We start from the raw sequence: 21,691 nt of genomic DNA, 5'->3' as shown, positions 1-21,691 counted from the left end.
TCACCTCCAATGTTTAACTTATATGTCAATTTTATCCCTAATTAAACTGCGAATTGTATGAAAAAATGTATTCAATGAGTTAGTTCATATTATTAACTATACACTTCCTTTTTTTTTTTTTGAAAATCAACTATACACTTCCATTTATGAAGTTGTCAACCTAAAATGAAACAAGGATGTCATAATCCATGTGGAACAAGTTTGAAAAATTATGTTTTCTCATGTTGGATATGACAGTTATTTAACTGTTTTCAGCACTTAAAATTCTATTCTAGAGGAATAATATTTTGATATTGCATATTGAAAGAAAAGAATGATCCAAAGGATTTTTAACTAATACAGATTTAAACAAGGAAAACCCTTAACCAGTAGGAATGAGATTTATATTTCTTTCAAGGACAATTATAACACTTTTAGCCAAAATTAAACAAGCTTTCTCATTATATTTTTTAGGTAAGTTAATCCATTTATCTTTTCTCTTAATGAAGAAGATTTTGCTTTCGGAGTTTGAATTATTAGCTCAAAAGGAAAAAATTGATTATGTATACGTAACTAAGACGATATTTAAAGATCATATTATCATTGACTTTTATTGTGACGTATTTTTTTAAAAAAAATTTAAAATTACGATAATCTTGATTATTCGTCACATGACGTGATTTAATGTATGAAATGTACTTATCTTACACAAATAAAGTTATATTAAATAATTTACGTCAAATAATTGCAATACACGATAAAAGTTAACTAGTAATAGAATAACATTAAACTTTTTTCTTTTTAGCAATCTAGTTTAGACGACATTTTCATGTTTTATAAAGCTTGCACCAACAATTCCACAATCCTTAGTAAGTTAAGATTATCAAGTTTGCAAGGGTCAGTTTTATGCAGAAAATTGTTCCAAGACACTGTGCAAGTGGCTCTCAAGATTTCGGGGGGCCATGAATATCAAGCCATGACCTCTCCTCCCTTCTTCCTGCTTTGCTCGAGTCGCCGCATCCCAGCAAATGAATAATTAGCCACAGATTGTTTTATATTTAACAACAATTAAATGTTTAATTTAACCACCTTAATTTATGTTTATGATTCAGATGTGGAATCCTGATGAGTCATGACCTGTATGGCCTCCTTAAATCTGATTGCTCGGGCAATGCGGGCACGGCCAACCATGCTGCTTTTCAGGAAACAATCACAATTTCACCCACAAAAACAATCCCATATGTGCAAACTAAAAATATTTGATTAAGCTAAAATATATGTACTTGATTCAAATTTGGCTGGCCCGTTCTGATGATATCAGCTGCAAGTCAACATCAGGTTCCTCTAGTTTTTTGATGTATATTTCTTCTTTTTGAACACTTTCCAACCTTAGTTGCTTGCCCCAATAACCCTCTCCCCAGTCATGGACTGCCATAATATCTTTGGGATCATGGAGGAAGGGGCCTTCCATTGCTTAATACTAGCATATACCTTAATACATTTATGGATTCCAAGGTAAGGGTTTTTCTGGTTTTTTTCCTTCTTCTGATGAATTGAAGGAGTATTGTGCAGCAGCAATATCACTTGCTTTTCCTTGGCAGACGTATGATTTATTTGATTTGTGAGGTTCCGTATCAGGAAACTGTGATCGTGAGTTGAAGTCTTGATAATTTAATGTTCTTCATCATAAAGCATATGCATTGTGTTTTGAAAATGAAGCTGGTGTGTATGCAAACATGAAAACGATGTTATATATTTAATGACTTTGATTAGTCATCGAAAGTGATATATAATGATAATCAATAGCCAACCTATGACTGCATCTAAAAGTTTAAATGCTGATTAATCATCTCACTAAAAAAAATTTGCTTTAGAGTTGCTTTCACTCATATTTTTATATCAGTTAATGTCGTGTAAAGCTTTCGGATTAAGATTATAATAAATAGAAAAAAAATAATAAAGTAAAATCATGATTAGTATATCGATGACAATGTTAATTAAATGGGTCTCCTTACGTGCATTCCACACAAATCTCTTGTTTAAAAGCCAAAATTTATGCTGTATTATTGTATGGTTTAGTGATGGATCTGTTGAGCCTGACCCCATCCCACTTGTTTTCTCCATTTCCATCCTCAGCCAATGGTTTTTTGCTCTCTGACATCAGGCATCTTGTCAGAGTTTTAAGTTTTGCTAATCAACTACAAGTGGGGGAACCTTAATTATATATGTTTCTATGTTATATATGTTACTGTTAATTATAACTTCCATAAAGTTTTAGAGAAAGGGTCTCAAGTGATTAATGTAAACTTAGTTTTATTATTTATATAAGTAACATGAATACTTCATTTCAGTGTCAAAGTATACATGCATTACTCCTCCGAGGGATCAAGATTTTATATCCTTAATGGCTTAAGATTTCCCACTGTTTTTGCCTATTATGGATTTTAACATTGTTATAGCTGATCAGATAGTAACTGTTTATTATATGATTCCTCGAAAATCGTAGAAAAACTATATTCAGGCTGTTGATTTTGAGACAATACGATAGCTGATGCAACCTTTTTTCATCAGTATATACTTCGCCACCTAAACAGTTAATTTCTGTCATTAAAAATGATGGCAAAATATCATAATATGATATATATATCACGGACCTGTGTTTCTTGTATTGACCCAACAAGCAGATTAACAAGATATGCATATATATGAAGGGTTTTCAATAATATATAAAAGAATCAAGATACTAACTTCATAATCGTAATTTATTAATATGGTAATTCCATTAATTTTATGTATAAAGCTGATCAGACTACTTAGAAATATCTGTTTCATTGTTTGTCAGCGTTGCATTCACATCTAATTAAGGGAGAGATTGAGTTGTGCTTTCAGTATCATTGATTCTTAACTACTTAAAATCTCTAGCACCAATATGCAACTATCACAAAGGGAAGAAGAAAAGAAAAGGTAGAATAGTTTAAAGTGATTGATTACGTGACGTATCAGCAATTTCATAAGTCAACTCTATCATTTCGATGGGTAGAGATAAAAAAAATGTGTTTTGACTGTGGATTGCACGGGCAAATAGAATCATTGCAGATACTAAAGGGGATTCACCATGGATATCCCCTCAACACTTTTGTTTTTTTTGTAATGGAGATTCTTCTGCTTAAATACGTGCTAAGTGAACTCATGATTCATGAGGGCAGATATTATCTGATGTGGGTTTGAGTTGGATAATGAAGAATCCATCAGAATTATTACAAATACTACTTATCAGAAATGAGCTTTAGTTGTGACAGTTGACATTGACTTGTTCAAAATAAATTTCTTTCTTTTCTAGATGATGAACCTTTCAAGTGCGTAACACATCAGAATTCTGGTCAGATGAATCTGCACTTGTGACTCTGAAGGAGACAAGTGGAAAAGAGGAAGAGGGAAAATGAAGGGTGGAGCCATGCCCTGAACCTTTTCAAGGAGATAGTGGAGATGAATTTTGGATTGAATCAGTGCCATTTGATTTGTATATTACATAATCATGGGACTTAAGGGAGCACAAAACCATGTGCACACCCAAAAAAGTATTAGTTTAAATTTTCTTCCATGCACTGATTGGGTCGAGGGAAGATACTGGGAGGATTCATATTGGATTCAAATTTTATTTAGAAGGTGGAATCAGACAAGAATCATTGACTAATTAACAAATTAACAATTCCCCAAAGGATTAGATGATCAGTTTTACACTTCAGCTAGCTATCTCTTCTTATTAAAAACAGATTCTAGATACTTACGTGTCCAATGGACAGGTGGATGAATCAGTGACGAAATCTCTCTCTAATCAAAGAAACAGATTACAGAATATTGTCAATGAGGCCAGGGTCAGCTGACGGGCTGTGATGCAGTTAGATGGCTCAAAAACTAAGTCAAATCCATGCACGCACCTAAGGGTTACCTGGTATTTGGTGGACATTTGACTGAGAATATTGCCGGTGCTTGATGAATACCTTGTACTTGAAGAAAGAAATCTGTCTTTCTTCAGGCTGCAGAGACATTCTTCACCATGGTAATGGTAAATTCTGATATACTACAATCCAGTTTATCAATTTTCTGTTATAATTACATAAAATTCTGACCCTTTTATTCATTTTAATTGCAAAAATTTGTAGGATATTAATAAAATAAAAGAAACCCAAGAACAAGCAAGAGCCATGGTTAGTTTAACAGAAATTAATGAGTTGTGGATGCTAGCATCATCAGCGGGCAGCTACACCAAGAAAATGAGAATTTTCAATATGGGTGGGTCTAGGACCTAATAGAATATATATATATATGTATATATATATATATATATATATATATATTCTATTCATAAATAATTGACCAAAACCCTCATATTTTATATGTGCAGAAAAAGTGCAAACCATTCTAATAGTAAAAAAGAGCCGCCTCAGTTATTTAAAAATTTAAAGAAAGGAATGAGAATACATTTAGGGTTATGTAATGGTGGATATGGGCAAATTCCACTTCACAAACTACTGATGGATGAATGACCTTTTGCATAATATAGAAACTACTGATGCAATGACAGAGACATGATCGTTTCCATTCTGTAATATTCTTATTCCACTTTACAAACAAAATAGAAGGGATTTGCAGCAACTTTAGATCATCACCTTGACGATTCATTCATCATGCTAATATAAGTAACAGGTTTCAATGGCACAAACCAACCATATATCTGGGGATTCTTGAAGCCTACTGGTGATAAAAATCCTGCCTGGTTGTTAGTGAAAAGATAGGCAGAATACAATCTTTTCTGGATTAATACCATTCATCTTCTACTTACTTTAGGCCTTAACCCCCCATGCTTTTTAGCATAAAGAATGTAATGCCAGGCCCCCCTTTTTCTATGGCTTTATTTTTTGCTTATCATGTTCAGCCATCATTTCATTTTAACTGTTAAGCAAGTGAATGTCATATGATTTTATGCTTCCATATCCAATAATACAAAATCTTTTGCTGTGACGTTAACTTGCTGAAGCTTTTGATTCATGATCAGGAAGCATGGTGGTCCAATATTCTTCTCTCTTCACAAGAGAATCATAAGAATGTATTAAGACAATGGTGAATGGCATTGAAGTCAGGGACCAGGAAGTTTCTCAGAGTACTTTAGTTAAAACACATATTCTATAATGACCATGTATTTCTTTCAATATATTCTGTTCATCTTAATTTGCTATCGAAAAGCTATACTGTGGTCCTCAACATTGCCTTTAATATCATTTGGAATGTTAGGAATGGTATCAATCTCTACTTTCTAGAATTTTCCGAACAGATTAGCAAATGTCACTTTGTCTTAGAGTCGAATTGCCGCATATAATGATCAGATTCAAGGTGGCAGAGAGGAAAAAGCAAATGGAGGACCACATGTCCACAAATTCTAATTATTGAAGAAACCCAAAGGGTAAACCCCCATGCTTAAGCTGCCTCCAACTGAAGCATCTGCTGAGTTTAGAAGTGAAAACTATATCAACATAAATGAGGATATCTATAGAATAAAATGATATCTGATCGACCAAGCTCAGACAAACAGAAATTTTTAGAGCAATTTTTTTTCCTGATGCAATAAAATTTCTGTCCCAACTCAATCCTTCTTACTGTCGGAGTCAAGCACCAAGGCCAAAGTGGAATTTTAAGAAAAAAGAGAACATAATGTGAGATGGAATGAGCTGATTCACCAATATTCCCACTTGAAATAGTTTATTAGTTACCAAAGAAGCTAATAGACTTTATGTCAGAGAATGTTACAGATTGATCTCTTCAAGGAAAATTTGCAAGATTTCTTCCACCATACTCTAGTCATTTCTCTGTTTAATTTGGTCTGGATACTCCAATCATTTGAAACTCTTGAAATCAATTCATCCAAACTTAGAACAAATAGTGTGTCACATACTTTTCTGCAAAATCTGCATGGAATTCTATTGCTCAAATTGGCAAGAGTCAGTGGAGATCTCCATTGCACATGTTTCTCTCCTTTTTCATTGTTGTATCTTATTTATCCATTGGTATAGTTTGGGATGCTGGATGAAGAGTGTTTCTTGTCATTAAATTATGCAAATTTTGAGTCAAATTAAGCAAACCCCAAATTGGCCATAATAAGCCCTTTCCCAATGGATAAGGACACAAAGTTCTTAGTTAGAAGACACTGATTTGATCATGGGTGTTTGGCCCAACTTATGGAAGACCCTTTCCACTGCAAAAGCAGAGAAAGCTTTTGGTTCTTCCCCTGATTGCTTTATTCCCATTTTTTGTAGTCTGTCTGTGAGTCTCATTTACGACCATCTTAGACTATTTATGTTTGGGATTCAGCTAAAAAGTTTTAAGTATTTCAGCACATAAGATATGTTCTTACATCAAATCCTGTGTATGCCACCATTCATTCTCATTAAAAAAAGAAAATTTGCCATTTCATCACTGCCTTTCATTATCTCTTCATAGTGCTGGGAGGACTGAACCAATAAAGAATTAAACAAATATAATGAAAATGTTATTGAACATTTTAATTTCATTTTAAGAAATCCAGAGTCAAATATCAGGTATACAGAATAATTCTAATCCTAGGTTACAAGTCACATACAACTTTAGCAAAGATGCCGGATAAAAGAATTCATGCTTTCTTCAGAGGCCTAACCTCAAATCCAAAGCTAGGCCTGAAGAATGAGAAGAAGATGGATCAGTTTCAACCGGGGCAGGCAAATTCAGGTCCAGACCGCAATCTTCCCTTGCTGCCAAAAGGTTCAGACCTTGGTTCGGTGATGTCTCATCCCCTTTCTCCCAATGGCACCTCTTATGCCCACCTAAGGCTTGACCACTAGGGAACACCCTCAAGCAAATGCTGCACTTGTGCCCCAAAACCATCATCATCTTACTATTGTCTTCCACATTTTCTTTCACTATGCCTTCGTTATCACCGCTTTGATCCTCTACCTCACAGCCATCACTTCTTGTTATCGCGAAACAACCCTTCACATTCTTGTGACTAGCTCTGTGCCCCCCCAATGCTTGGTGTGACCCGAACACCTTCTTGCAACTTGAGCACTCGAACCGGAAGTTTGCACCCAAATTTGCCCCAAAAGCTTCATTTTCTTGAACCCCTTGTTGAGAACTTGTACCACATTCGCTCTCATTAGCAGCAGGACCATTAGCCAGCATCAGCAAAGCTTCTGCAATCTCATGATCCTCCTCAGTCATCAAGACCTCCACTTTATTCGTCTGCTTAACAGGGGAAACAGGCCGGCGATAATTAGGAGGGGGATTAATTCCACGCCACTGCCGCTCAGGGTGACATCTCATGTGTCCGAAAAGTGCTTTCCATGACCAGAACTTCCTCCCACACTCACTACAAGGCCGCGTAATCTTTGGTGCAGCGGGGTCAGGTTTTTTGGTATATTTAGGCCTGGAAACGGTTCTAGGACTAGTCGGGAATTGACCAGCATCGCTCTTCATCAACTTGGACCGTTTCTTGCGGGGATTCGGATCATAATTCACAGCATGGCTCGACGAGGAAGGCAGTTCCGGGGTGTTGTGTTGGCTAGGAGGAGGAGGGAATCGAAACCCTGGATCAGAATCACTGTTTTCATTCATATTTTAGAACAAAGAATGACGAAGAGACAATGAAGAATTGAAAGAGAAGAAAAAAAGTGTAACAAGGGTGGATGTCTTGCTTATGTAGGAGTGTTGGTAGTTACTAGATTATGGGACAGGGAAGTTTTTGAATTGGGCGGTTTTTTTCAGTTGGGTGTTGGAAACATGGGGTGGTTACCTTGGCCTTAGCCTTTACCGCAAGGTTGTGCTTCACTGCATTTACCGAGCATTGAATCTAACGTGCACTCTTAACATGGCAGCCTATCAGCATGCCATGCTTTGGTCCTGGGTAAAAAGGTTCAATGATTCATTGCTTCGATGCTATTTATAAAGGGAATCGAAAGCATATTTAACAAAATAAAACTATGATAGGATCGTCAAATGTTCTATTGAAATTAATGGTAGAGGAATTAATAAATCAACTTATTTGAAAAGTATTAACAATGTTTTTCGAAAAAGATTTTCAACATTTTCTCGTGCTTAGAATGGGGAAAACGTAAAATTAGATGTAAAAAAAATTTCGGGTCAATGAAATTAAACCTATTGGTTCAAAAAATTTGTCCTACATTCTTCAAGTATAAAACAATTTATCAATGACAGACTCTCCTCCTCTCTCTCTCAGATTTAGGAAAAGTAGATGTTTTATATAATTGATGAATATTAATATTCTTCTGATGTCATGGTGAAAAATTTTTGAAGATGGATTGTGATGAAAATTTTTTTTACATAGTGATTCAATTAATAAAAAATATTTTCCATAATCTCTCCGAGTAACAGCTTTCAATGGGAGTGTATTTGAGAGTTGAAAATTTGACTTGGAACTCCCTGGAGCTCAATATTCCTATCCTTTCAGGATGCTAATCTAGTCTAGCCTTTACCCTTTGTTCATTCTCCTGACTCATGTTCTTTCACCCCCACCCTTTTACATCCAAGCATTAGGATTTAGTTGCTGTTGAATGTCTTTGCAAGCCCGAGCTGACACCACAAGCTAGAGAAAGATCCCACTTAGCTGGCTGAACACTTAAACCCTGAGCTTTTAGGAGAACCTTGAGTATACTCAACCCCAGAATCAAATATAAGAAGCCAATTTAACAGGGAAGACTAGGCTTGATAGCAGCAAATTGAAGGATCATTTCAACAATATATGACAGTAGTGTTTGAATTTGATACTGTTCCATAGCTTTTGGTAGGAAAAATATACAGAGGATATTCCAAGTTGAAAACTACAGTAAATACCAGATGCGAGCACAGAAGTGACCACTGCAGAAAAACTAGGCGGAAGGAACAAGTGTGCACGTTTGTGCGCCTGCTCTGGATGGATAGGTTACAACACCTACTACCTTGCACTTGATGCCATTTATTTGTAGGACTGATCTGGTTGACAGGAGGGTGCTTTAGCCACCTTCATAGTTTTTCCCAATACATTTAAAATGCCAACACGCTGCACCTCTTTTGCTGCAACAACAGAGAAAGAAAACAGAATAGATTGTATCAAATTCCTGCTGCATAAAGAAAGTAATAGATGCTAAAGAATCACATGAAGCAAAAAGATGGCAGAATGCGAATGCCACTAATGCCATGCCACAAAGATTATGGACCTCAAACCACTTCCCAGTCACAACTGCTTTGTTGCTACAAAGTTATGATCACAAAATACGATATATATGAATCTTGTAAATCACCAAATAATTGCAGTGAGGGTGTGTTATAAACATAGTACACCTTGACATCCTAAACATAGTCTGTTTATGCTTATGTTTATATCTATACATACATGCATACGGATAACTGAACCAAATGAAAAAAGTAACCCCCCAAAAAATAACAAAACACACGCATAGATATTACCTTCCTCCAGTGAGAGCTGAATTGATCTTTTTTCAAGCTCAATAGCATGTCTGCTGAGTTCACCAGCAGAAAGAGATCGAAGCACTGGCAAGATAACATAAATAAATTTGTAAATCAGTACTATAACAATTTTACAATTGAAAGAGTAGAACATGATAAAACTGATTTCATTGAAACACATGGACATACTCTGGATATAATCCTCTTGATTGGATTGGTCCAACATTTTCAAAAACATCTGCAATTCATAATACCGCTCTTCCCAATGAAGTTTTGTATTTCCTTTTGGACCATCTAACAAAGAGGTAGCAGAAACAGCTGGATGTTGATTGGATTCTGATGATGTTAATCTCATAGCAGACTTTCCAAGAGGTAATAGTACTGAAGGTTTTGCAGATGAACTAGTCAAGGAAGCCATTGGGAGTGGTGCAAATGCTGGAAAACAAGGAACTTTTGGCTCCTTTATTTGGGCTTTTTTTTGGTTAATTTCCTCCATTTGACCAACTTGCGTCAGCTGTTGGCAATTACTTATACCGTCACCATCAAAAGCACCGCTTTTCCCTAATTCTGCTTCAGATTTTCTACGGACATAGACAAGATGCCCACTTGCAGCACTATTGCTTCGAGATTGGTAGTGGGAGGGGCTCACAGGGCATTCAGGGGATGGTCTCTTAGTACCAGAAAACTTAATAGGATCAATAACAGGTCCTCTATCTTTAGAAAATGGGGAGCTTCCCGTGGAGTTGGGCACAATTCTATTTTCGTTCTGCAGATCTCTCAATGGTGTCTTCTTTGCACCAACTGGAGGTTGTTTATCACAAGTGGGCGAGTTATTATCTGGATTCCGCAGTCCATATTCACTGAATTTAGAGTCTATTCTTTGTTGAACCATCTGATGATGTTTGATTCTGAAAAAGGTAATCAGAAGACCATGGTCATGATAGCGAATCCAAATTAAAATTAATCACGTGGATTTTAAAGTAAATAAGGAAAAACAGCTAGTTGGAGATAAATTCTGCAACCTGAATAACCAAATATAGCTTTGTGGCTTCAATACGCGTTGCTTTCTATAATTGACCAGACAACAAAATAAATTACCCTATATTTTGGCTGAAACTGAAAATAACTTAGATCATTAAGTGAAATTAAGCAACCAAAGCTGTAATCAGTACCCAATAATAGATCAGTCAAGAAAATGGGCCAGATCCATAAAAGCAAAGCCAAGCAGACTATGACATCCCAAACTTGTGATAAGAAAATCAATAAAGCAAAAGATAAAGAAACTATACTATTTGATCTATAAAAAAAAATCCATAATTGTCAACATTTCTCATCACAAACATGACATAACAATATATTCACACAATAATAGCCGTTCATGTTTTAAATTTGTTAAGTAACACAATTCTATGAACAACACTTTAAATGGAAAAAAAGACTCAAAATCGAATAATAGCTATTTTGTGTAATGAAATTTTATATTCTTGATCTCATTTGTTTATCACATATAACATTTACCTCTTGAACCTTCTCTTCATGTTTAGAATCGGGCATGAGCACAATTATACACAATGGCCATTCAAATAACTTTCTAAAAGAACAAAGATAAGAAAGATTTTCACAAGCTAAGAAGTTTTCATGCAAGGAGTTTGACCTTAGGCAGAACATGGCTCAAGGGAAGTGAATGATCTACAGTTTAGAATCCCTGACACAAAATTTGTGATTATGGATGAATATCAAGGCAATAAAATATTTAGGAAAACAACCTACGTATTGTAAAAAGTAGGCCTCTATTTTTGCTTTGCTATCTTATTAACTAAAGTTTACTAAGACGCATCCTCTCTGATTAATGTTAATGAAAGTCACATTGTTTTCTTTTCAAATTGCATGAGTTATTTGTCACTACTGGGATGAAAATAAGAAGCAGACGATCAAAAGAAAAGGCATACTATGCTTAATATTACCTTGAAAAAATGGAGTTTGTTTAGCTAACAATAATAAGATACCATCATCACCTATCTGTCAAATATGGACTAGTTTTATCTGATTATGGAAATATGAATTTGCAATTATTGCATCTCAGAACTATTAATAACCACCATAGACATTGAAGGTTAACTAGGCACGTATATGTAATCAAATTAAAAATGGAATTCATATCATTTGAGAATAAAGTTTATACTTATTACGTTCACAAATGAATCATCATGCTTGAAATCAATAATCATTTCAATTCCAAACAAAGAAAACTATAGATTTCCAATGAGCTCCACAAAATCTTATGAAATTCATTAAACATTATCTAGGTATCATTATCTAGGTATCTTACAAAACAGTAAATGCAATGTAAATGAATCGTGCATTCTCCATGCATTTAGGTCTAATTTTATTTTCTCCAAACTTGGCATTACAAAATGTAACACAATAAGGTTTTTTTCACTCACATTGAATGAAAGATATTTTAACTCAATAAATAACAAAACTGAAGTTTACACAAACTAAAAGCGGCACTTAACAATCACAAACAGAGAGAATCCAAAATGGATTCAGACATTTCCACACTAAGAACTGCATTCTTTCACTTTCTTTTTGATTCTACCAATAATGCAAATGACAAATTGCATAAATATCAAGACCCAGTACCCAGGGTGGTTCGTTTAACACAAATTAATCAACTTTTTGAGACATGGGTTCTCTAAAATGCATTGAAAAAACAATACCCATTGAATCATAATGCAGAAATATGCAACAAGATCAAAATATTCATGCAATGCTATCACAGTTGATCATATTCAAAACACTCAAAATTACCCAACAAAGCCAAAAGAAAAGGCAACTATGAAGGAAAGTGAACTTGTAGAATTCAGAAATATGAAGAAAAACTTGAATTAAAACAAAGCCCGACACGACATTTACCTTAGCACATTGAAAACGCAGAGGAAGAGAGAAAGAAAGAGAAAGATCGGTTTCAAAAGCAAGCAACTTTGCCTCTAAGGCTGTAACGAAGTAGTCTAATTTACCGTTCAGTCCTTTGTACTTTCTAAGTAGTCGTTTACATCCCTAACGGGTGTTCGGAATATTCTAAAGTAACACCCTAAACTTTGGGGCATTTATAGAATTCCCCAATATTTTGAAACATGCCATTAAATGCAATTATGCTTTGTTATTTTATTTCAAGTCCAAAGCTTACCAATGAAGTCCTATTCATTTAAGCTTGTATTTACGTTTCTTTGTATTACTTTTTCCTCTAACAATGGACAATACTAAAGTTTTCTTTACTATAACATGTGACGGAAACAAAAATAAGAAAAAAAACCCAAAAAAAAAGAATTAAAGCTATAAAAAAAATTTTGAACTCTATTATTCATTCTGAATTACTTTTATTATTATTCTTCGTGTGATATAGTTACACTATTCATTTTACCCGTTTGTGTACTTCTGAATTACTTTCATAATTGTCCATACTATTCATTACGGCTGCTATCCGAATAACAACATGTTTATCGAGTTTTAATAATGTGAGAAGCATATCATAAAAGGAATTCAGTTCTTTCTTAAGGGTCAAATACTATTGTGAAGGTAAAATAAGTGGTTTTGTTTCTTGAACAACAAAAATACTTGTACTAAAGTTGTACTGTTTTTAGCTGTAAACGTCTGGTCTGGGGCACCTAGGATTATGAAGAGTTTCCCTTTGGGTATCCTACATTGCACTTTTTCCAGAAGGAAAGGAGTGTGCATTGTGTGCAAATTCATTGTTTTTAAACAGCAACGAATTGGCGCGAGAAAACCAAGTCCATACTTTATCTAGCGCCCTAATACATGCTTGAATAGCCGATTAGCGGTTCATCGACTTCATACTCAACACGCACGAGTAAAATTTCCAGTAAGACTCCATAGAATCCATAAAATTCAAAAGTAAACAGAGAAGAAAAGGCACAATGCCAGAAACATCCTCTAAGTTATTAAAATCGGAAAAAAAAGAAGAAGGAAAAACAGTAATTCCCAGTGTATGTACATAAGCAAGTGCGCGCTGGCGAGAGAGGAAATCATCAAAGTATGCATAAGCCTATATCAACAAGTTCTCGGGTATATCATCGTGTTTACTTGCTTATTAAACACGCCCAAAAAGGAATCAGCATGTATGCCCATAATTTGTGGTTTGCAAAAGGCACCAGGACAAATCAACTAATCTTACATGTCTTACATGAGAGTTCTTGGTCAAATTTAAAAGCATGAAATTTTGAGAAAATTACTGCCCGGAATTTCCCAGAAGTCTCTCAACTGCAGCATGGACATTCCCAGCGGTTGCACGTAGTGCTCTGATATTCTCTTGCGTATCATAGAAACCCATTTCTTGGAGTTGTGATAATTGTGTAGCATATAGTTCTTCTGGGGGAACTGGAAAAAATAATAAAAATAAACTTAGTAGTGACCAAAAAATATACCAAATCTAATGAAAGCACTTTATGTGAAAAGATATACGAATTCTAACCATCAGGTTGGTTTGGAACACTCAGGCTACCAGCACCTAGACCACCAAACATATTCATCAACAACTCCAGACTCGCAGTATTGGGTGCTCCTGAAAATGCAATAAACAAAATGAAGTGTAAAACAGAAAAATAGATGAAAGAAGAGCTAGTAAAGAAAGGTGGCAAAAGCAAGCTAGAGAGAGGTCAATGTTAGAGAGAGCCCTTGATGGTTCAAGGACGTATTCTTGATGACCCTTGTGGAGAAAATTCATTACTACAATATGGACTTGTTTCCATTCTGTACCTGGAGTAGCACCGGGCTGTGCTGAATCCCTGTAAGAAAGCCCAATATGGTTAGAACAAATAAGCAACAATAATTTTGAAGGAATGAATTATAAAGGCACCTTTAATATCCATGAAGCTAATATGCCAAGACTAATCATCTTAAAGCCAAATTACCATATAAACAACAAAAAATGGAGATTTTTTTTGTCTAAATCCTCAAATGGCTCAATTTAAAACAATAATTTACAAATTATCATCTAGTACAATTGCATAGGGTAAAAGAAATATATGTCTGACCAAGAAACCAGATATAATTTCACTTAGAAGACAATTCTGATATTTGTAATAGCAATATTTTAAGTATTACAGCAACCTCAAAAACAAAGTAGCAAATGGGAATTGAGGTTTTTGTTACCAATGGATAAACAGAGGTACTATCACTTACTGGGTTGATTGCTGTCGATTGAGCTGATGAGACAGAAGTGACTGCTGTAAAGCTAGCATTTGCTGCAAGAAATAAAAGAAAACAGGGGAAAGGTGAACATAGGTGACTTTACTGTCGAAATAGCACCCGAAAATATAAAATTATCTGATATAATCCAGTGGGGCAGCCTTAGCATGCCTATAAGACCATATCAGCTAGTGAGCTTATACAAAACCATAAAGTCATGTAAGCATTTAGCATTTATTAAGAGAGAGAATTCAGAGATGTGTACTGCATAGAATATACCTGCATTGTCTCAGGGGAAAACATCTGACGGAGTACTTCTGGATTTTGCATCATTTCTCTCAATTGAGGATTCAAATCAAACAGTCCACGTAGTTGGGGGTTGAGATTCATAATCTAAAATGTAAAAACAGATCCTTAACAGAATGGAAATAAGAAAATGGCAATCACTTGACTGAAGTGATTCTTCTAAGTACCTGATTCATATATTGGGGATTAGACAGTATGCTCTGCATCATCTGTGATAAAGCTGGATCTTGCAACATTTGAGTCAAATGAGAAGCATCTGGCATCCCATTCAACATGGGTGGCATATCTGGAAGTCCAAGGCCTGCCAGACCACCAATACCTGGTGTCCTGACATCCCCAGCAGGATTTGATCTTGCCGTAGTATTGGTCTGGGTCCCCCCTGAAAATTCACAGGACACAGTGTTTCATCAGGAAAATCGGGATATAAAACATATTATGCAACAGTACTAAAACACAATCAAAATTACTTAGAAATTAGCTTTCAGGATCATGCTTCTTTATACAACACATAATTTCATCTTGTCAATCAGTAGCATTTTGGCTTGTAGTATACTTTTCTTCATTACAATAGGGACAGCATGTGCATAAAATTAAAAAATATACACAAACTGGACCAAAAAGGAGGGCTAGACAAGAAAAGATGCTTTAATGAAGTACAGAAGGCTGAAACTTACCACCACCACCAGTGTTGCTCCAAGGGTTAGGAAGAGGATTTGTGTTTGGGGCAGTTTGGCCCTGAGTTGTGTCAGAACCAGCTGTAGAAGTGTTGTTAGGCGAGTCCCTAGCTTGAGAACCACCTTGATTGCCCAATAGAGCTGCAAATGGGTTTGAACCGGGAGCATTTCCACTATTTCCAGCCATAGTAGTAGCGTTCAAAAATGGCTCCTGAACATTTTCATACATACGCCTAAGCATGTTAAATCCCTCAGGAGAGGATTCAATATTGCTCATTGCCCTGTCGGTGTTCCGCATCATTTCACGCATGAGTTCAGGGTTCCTTGCAGCTTCTAACGTCTGCCGCAGGATGCTAGGATCATTAAGTATATGGCCAAGCTCTGGATTCCGATCAATAATCTCACGCATTTGAGGATTGCTCATAATCAAACTGCGCATTAACTCTGGGTTATTCATCAAACCTTGAATAGCTGGTGTATTCATTATTTCCCTCATCATGTTCGGATTTTGAGTTAGTTGTTGCTGCACTTGTTCAAATTCAGGAAGTCCGACTCCAAACAAGCCCAAACCTCCACCTCCACCTCCACCTCCACCTCCACCTCCACCACCACCCAGTGGATTAAGTCCAGGGAATACGGGTGCTCCCAGACCAGGACCCTCATTAGAACCAACACCCCGCGTGACCCCTGTTGTAGTATTAGGAGTTCCAACATTTGTGGTAGCTGCAGGAGGTGTAGATGAAGATGGGGCAAAGCCACGAACCATGTGGACGCTATGATCAGCTTGCAAACCTTCAATAAGGGTGAAGACAGTGAAATGGTCAAGTGATCATTAACTATTTGTGAATAATCTGGGTACATATATCACACACTTACTTTGACCCTCCTACAAATAGAATTATCTTCTAAAGCAACTATAACATACACAGCAGTTATAATTCTAGGACTTAAAGCCTCAGGATTAGTGCCTAATAAGCTGTTGAAATATGATTACACCGTATTATTAAGTTATCATCTATGGTTGTTTTAACTGATCAGACGAACCAGACTGTGTGTTCAGATTGCCACTAGTATAAATATTTATAGACATATATATCTTATATATAGACATATATTGAAACAACATTATAAATTAATCACTAAGCTAAACTGGTGGACAGAAAGAGGTGGATAGTATATGCATGTGATGTAAATTGCTTAGCTAAAAGAATCAAGGGTTTTGCAAGCTCGGCACAATCTCCATCTGTCGTTAAAGAGTTTATTATGTGAAATGTTAAATTACTTAATAGTTTCCCAAGCTCCAGAAGCTAGGAAGCCAATTCTCCCTAACCCAATAACCAAATAAAACTATATCATCAGTTCCCAAATAACTCACGCATCAAGGTTAGCCCCATGCCGCCAATTCTTCATAACCCAATAACCAAATAAAACTATATCATCAGTTCCCAAATAACTCACACATCAACGTTAATACCATGCCTTCCATTTTTTTCCTTCTGATACATAGGTACAGCAATCCAACAAAAACATCAGTCATCATGCCACAATCTTCAGTAACATCAGCGTTAAAACAATCAAATACATGGCCATCTCAACCAGCTCAAAAACTCAAAAACAAGGAAAACAGCCAACAAAATCAATAGCAAAACACCAAAATCAGCATATTCTCAAACTAATAACCTAATTCCTTACACTGTTTTTCAAGAAAACCACGCATTTTCCTCATACTTTTCAATATTAATCAATACCTGATTCATTTTCCAGAAATTTCACCATTTCCAATTTATTTTTTCATATTATCTTCAAAATATGAAATATCCACAAATTGAAAACGAACCCAAGAAATGTTTCACAGGAAAAAATTTTTTTTTTTCTAAAAGGCAAATCAACCTTACCATAACTCTGAAGGGTTTGGTCGTCCTTCAAGATTCGCCCTTTATAAATCAATCGTTGCTGATCAGCTGGGATATCGCAATTCTGGGCCAAGACAGCTTTGAAAGATGCGACGGTTGAGTCGAGGCTAGTCCTCATCGTAAATTTTGTACCGTTCGAGCACCGGATATTAACCATCACCCCCTCCTCTTCCTCTCCTCCATTTCCACCGAGTCGTGACTCACTCGAATCGCCTTCGGCACCCATATCCCCCCTCTCTCTCAGATCGATCAAAAACCCTAACCCTAGTTAAATCAGATGAATCCTAATTCGTTCCCTTTTTCTTTTGTAAGTTTGGTTTTTCTATTTCTTTATTTAGGCAGTGAAAATTTCTTTTAAAAAAATTTAAAATATTAAAAAATTGGGGAAATTTATATAAAGAATCGTGAAAAGAAAAAGAAAAAAAAAGGATTTTTGGATTTGGAGAAAAGTGAGGGATTCTAACAGAACAGAGTTTTGTTTGGGTTTGTCTGTGAGCTTTTGTCTTTGCGAAACAACTGAGTAAATAAAAGAGCAAATCCGGATATTCTTTCTTTTTTTATTTCTCTCCAACAACAGATTTGTCATGTAACCAATCGTGTTCTGCCACGTTTAATGGAAACGGTACCCCTGAGGGGTTTTTGGGTCTTGAAAAATGGGCTCAGACTTTTCTACTAATTCCGCCCAATTGAGCTTTGTCCAGCCGTTTATATTATTGCCCACTTAATGTTAGGTCGGCGTTTTTTAATTAGGAAACTTTTAATTTAAACCAAAAAATATTCTTGGTATTACAATGACGGAGAGTAATTTTATTAGCTGAATCGAATTACAAAATATCATAATCTTATTTAATCGGATTAAATAATACAAAATAATCGATTACAAAGTATTTATTAAGGTTTCTAATAATAATGTAAGGATATTATAAATTATTAACACATTAAATATAATTTTTGTTTCTTTCAAAAGCACGAATAAAATATTTTTTTATATATTTAAATTAAAAAGAAAAAAAGAAAAACAAATGCGATTACTTGGATACATAGATTTAAAAGTATGTACTGGCACAAAATTCACAATCTCTAATATGTTGTGAAGCCACAAAATGATACAATGACATACTGGAAAACAAAAGAAACATGCTACAATGAATTTTGATTTACACAGCCAAAAACATTAGTAGGCACCACTTGCAGAGAACTTGGAACCATTTTTTTTGGGGAACAAGTTCAGGGTATATGTTCACACTTACTCATGTGCTGCAACAAGGAATTAGCTTTCCTTTGGGCTCGGTTTGTTCCGGTTATGGTGATCTCTCTCACGGGTTCGTACACACCGAACTGAAGCGCAGCCAAGGTAAGAGATGAATTGTTTAACCCCAACTCTAGGAGAACAGACACGGCACATTCCTTGTTCTTGGGAGTTCCACTTCTTATGATTTCAACCAGGGTTTGGATGAAAGACAGCCGACCGATTTCGTTTCGGGCGTCAGGATGAGATACAAGGAGTAGCAAGATTGAGAGTGCTTCATCGATCATGCCCAGATTTTTATCCTCGAGTAAATGAAGTAATGGTGGTATAATACCTGCCTTGATGGCTCTAGACTTGTTGGCTTGGTTTAAGGACAAGTTAAAGAGTGCGGTGGCTGCGTCCTTTTTACCTCTGACTGTCCCGCTCTGCAGAAGATCTACTAATGGTGGGATTCCATTGAAGTTTCCCACTAGAACTTTGTTCTCGTCAAGCATTGATAAGCTAAACAAGGCTGCAGCAGAGTTCTCTCTAGCTTCATCAGTTCCATTCTGCAGGATCTCGATGATGGCTGGAATAGCTCCTTCTCGGGCTATAAGCCTTTTGTTTGTCTCATCGATGGACAAGTTCAAGAGGGCAGTGACAGTGTGTTCTTGAATCTTGGAGTCTGGATAGGACAATAGCTGAACTAAACGAGGGATTCCTCCATTGTTTGCAATGAAAATCCTGTTTTCCGGATTCTCCTTCGACAGCATGCGGATCTTCACGATGGCATCTCTTCTCACATCCCGCTGACTACAAGATAGATCTTGAACCAACGAAGAGATTTCTTCCATGAGTTCAGCAGAATAGTTATCAGATGATGCATACCTATCCTTCTTGGGCAGTTCAACATTATTCTTCTCGCACCATTGCCGAATAAGGTTGCGGAGTGCAAAATTTGGTGCTAGAGACAAGTGATCTAAAGTTTGTCCGGTCTTCGGACAGGTTCGATGGTTGGAATTTAACCACTTCCTAATGCTTTCCCTTTCATAAGTCTTCAAAAAGAAAAAAAGGGCAGAAAAAACCATCTCAATTTTCTTGAAAAATGAAACATCAAATCAGAAAGTTTTAATCCAAATTTATGAACTTCAAAACTTGGTTTGACTTGGTCCATTAGAAATGATATTACTTTAATGCTCCAAGATATCAACATCTGTTAATACAGAAATGTCAGATTACCTGTCCAGTTGCCACAATAACAGGATCTGTCATGATCTCTAATGTAATTGGGCAGAGAAATTCATTGGGTACCATCGAAGATTGACACCTCTGGAGAGTTCTTGTTGAAATCGGACCATCTAGTGAAACAGTTTCATCGATCCCTGCAATTTGTTTGAATTTTCCCAGAAGATCTATAATTTGCTGTATAGATTCATTCTGTCCACCTCTCTGGTTTTTTAGTTTTCTGATAGCAACCGTCTCCGCTTTCAAGTCTGCAATGGTATGTAATTCTAGCTTGTTTGCCAGTCTTTCTAGAATAGCACTGTCTGCATTCCTGTCATCCTTTTTAGAGAACACAACCATCATATCCATTGCTAATTCCATATCTTGTGTATCTGTCCGCCTCTTTGCCCTTTTCAGTTGCATTCGCATTAGCTCAACCTGAAACAAATCAACAAGCTAAGCACCCTAAGCCAGAAAAGTATCAAGAAACTCAACCAATGAACTAAGAAGCCATGGGTTGTTCAAGACCTCAAGGTGCAAAGAACAAGAATTAAGAACTTTACCAAGAAATTATCAGTTCATCCAAACATAAAAATGTGAAATGGAAGCAGATTTTGGCTTAAATTAATATACAATGGAAGGTGAAAAATTACTTGCTCTTTCACTTCAATTGGAACTCCGAGCTCATCGTAAGGCAAGTCATCAAGAGCCTGATTTAATTTGTCATAAACAGCATGAAACCTACACATCACCGCCTCGCTTTCCATTGCCTGATTTTGACAGACAAAGAAGAAAAAAAACACGAGATCCTCAATCAGGACAGAAGACAAGAATACCAAAAAGGCAACCAAAGAAAAGGATATGAGAAAAAAGTTAGGCCAACCACGTGAATATTACCAAATATATCTTGCTCCCATAGTTACAATTCTTCAACAACTTCTTCGCTCCCAGAAGTGCTCTCCTCAGGTTACCCAGAGAATCCAAAGCGAAACCCGAAACCGATTCATCGAGCTCCCTCATCTCCTCCAAAAGTGGCACCAAAAGCTTCAATCTCCTCACCAGATTCAAGCACTCCTTCCTTTGGGTCCTCCTGAATTCAGCATAGGATCCAACAGTCTCTATCACTTCCATCAATTCCCTAACCACCTCACTCCCATCTCCAACATTCGATGAACTCGAATCCGTCACAATCTGCCTCTCCATTCCCTAACTAACAAGCTTAAATCTCGAAAGGATAGTTAGAAATCCTTCTACTTCCCTGGAAAAAACTTGTGAGATAAAAAAAAAAATGGAGGGGGGGTCAGCCGCTAGTGATGATTAATAAAGGAGGTTGTCCTGTTTCTATGTGCATGATGATTATTTTAATTTGGCGGTTTTATTAATAACGGTTAGTTCGCGGGGTTTGTGGGTTTACTCAAAGTGGAAATTTAGGGGAAAATAAAAAGAAAAAAGTGAAAGTATAATTTGAAAAACAGTTATGCGGTTCACGCGGTTTTTTGACAGCGTGACGCGTATTCACGTGGAATCTTTTCCCGGCAATTTGTTCGTATTGGTGCATAGGGACCCACTCTTTTACTAGGAAAATGCGACAAGGAAAAATCTAAAGGCATGGAGCCTTTTGGGATTGAACCTGAAATTGAGGAGCCGTTGATATCATGATGGAATTGGTA

At 36.2% G+C, this 21,691-nt stretch overlaps 4 protein-coding genes across 6 annotated transcripts; all 4 read right to left on the bottom strand.

Annotated features, from left to right (window-relative positions):
• Positions 1 to 6,637: 6,637 nt before the first annotated feature.
• Positions 6,638 to 7,728, bottom strand: DAZ2 (C2H2-like zinc finger protein). Its single transcript, XM_021431279.2, has one exon. It carries the CDS (start codon positions 7,618 to 7,620, stop codon positions 6,655 to 6,657), a length of 966 nt encoding a protein of 321 aa, XP_021286954.1. The 5' UTR covers positions 7,621 to 7,728; the 3' UTR covers positions 6,638 to 6,654.
• A 972-nt stretch (positions 7,729 to 8,700) lies between these two features.
• Positions 8,701 to 12,524, bottom strand: LOC110418193 (integral membrane hemolysin-III-like protein). Of its 2 annotated transcripts, XM_021430850.2 has the most exons (5): positions 12,385 to 12,420; positions 10,491 to 10,584; positions 9,658 to 10,376; positions 9,469 to 9,552; positions 8,701 to 9,075 (listed from the first exon to the last, which is right to left on the bottom strand). In XM_021430850.2, exons 3-5 carry the CDS (start codon positions 10,358 to 10,360, stop codon positions 8,978 to 8,980), a joined length of 885 nt encoding a protein of 294 aa, XP_021286525.1. In that variant the 5' UTR covers positions 10,361 to 10,376; positions 10,491 to 10,584; positions 12,385 to 12,420; the 3' UTR covers positions 8,701 to 8,977. The 2 variants fall into 2 exon arrangements, with proteins under 2 accessions (XP_021286525.1, XP_021286524.1); XM_021430849.2 differs by lacking the exon at positions 10,491 to 10,584 and having other exon boundaries at positions 12,385 to 12,524.
• An 860-nt stretch (positions 12,525 to 13,384) lies between these two features.
• LOC110418352 (ubiquitin domain-containing protein DSK2b-like) lies at positions 13,385 to 18,091 on the bottom strand. Of its 2 annotated transcripts, none has more exons than XM_021431050.2 (8): positions 17,552 to 18,091; positions 15,657 to 16,448; positions 15,150 to 15,361; positions 14,956 to 15,069; positions 14,671 to 14,732; positions 14,245 to 14,273; positions 13,961 to 14,050; positions 13,385 to 13,866 (listed from the first exon to the last, which is right to left on the bottom strand). In XM_021431050.2, the coding sequence occupies exons 1-8, from the start codon at positions 17,793 to 17,795 to the stop codon at positions 13,718 to 13,720; spliced, it is 1,692 nt and encodes a 563-aa protein (XP_021286725.1). In that variant the 5' UTR covers positions 17,796 to 18,091; the 3' UTR covers positions 13,385 to 13,717. The 2 variants fall into 2 exon arrangements, with proteins under 2 accessions (XP_021286725.1, XP_021286726.1); XM_021431051.2 differs by having other exon boundaries at positions 13,385 to 13,857.
• A 491-nt stretch (positions 18,092 to 18,582) lies between these two features.
• On the bottom strand, positions 18,583 to 21,435 carry LOC110417809 (U-box domain-containing protein 15-like). Its single transcript, XM_021430349.1, has 4 exons — positions 20,919 to 21,435; positions 20,675 to 20,791; positions 20,037 to 20,459; positions 18,583 to 19,852 (listed from the first exon to the last, which is right to left on the bottom strand). The coding sequence occupies exons 1-4, from the start codon at positions 21,222 to 21,224 to the stop codon at positions 18,797 to 18,799; spliced, it is 1,902 nt and encodes a 633-aa protein (XP_021286024.1). The 5' UTR covers positions 21,225 to 21,435; the 3' UTR covers positions 18,583 to 18,796.
• Between the last annotated feature and the right edge of the window lie 256 nt (positions 21,436 to 21,691).

The sequence above is a fragment of the Theobroma umbraticum genome, unplaced genomic scaffold, assembly GCF_002168275.2.
Source record: "Theobroma umbraticum cultivar Fairchild unplaced genomic scaffold, ASM216827v3 scaffold_50.0, whole genome shotgun sequence".
NCBI classification, from domain to species: domain Eukaryota; kingdom Viridiplantae; phylum Streptophyta; class Magnoliopsida; order Malvales; family Malvaceae; genus Theobroma; species Theobroma umbraticum.
Note: the sequence above shows the minus strand (reverse complement) of the source record. Positions and strands in the feature narration are given on the sequence as shown.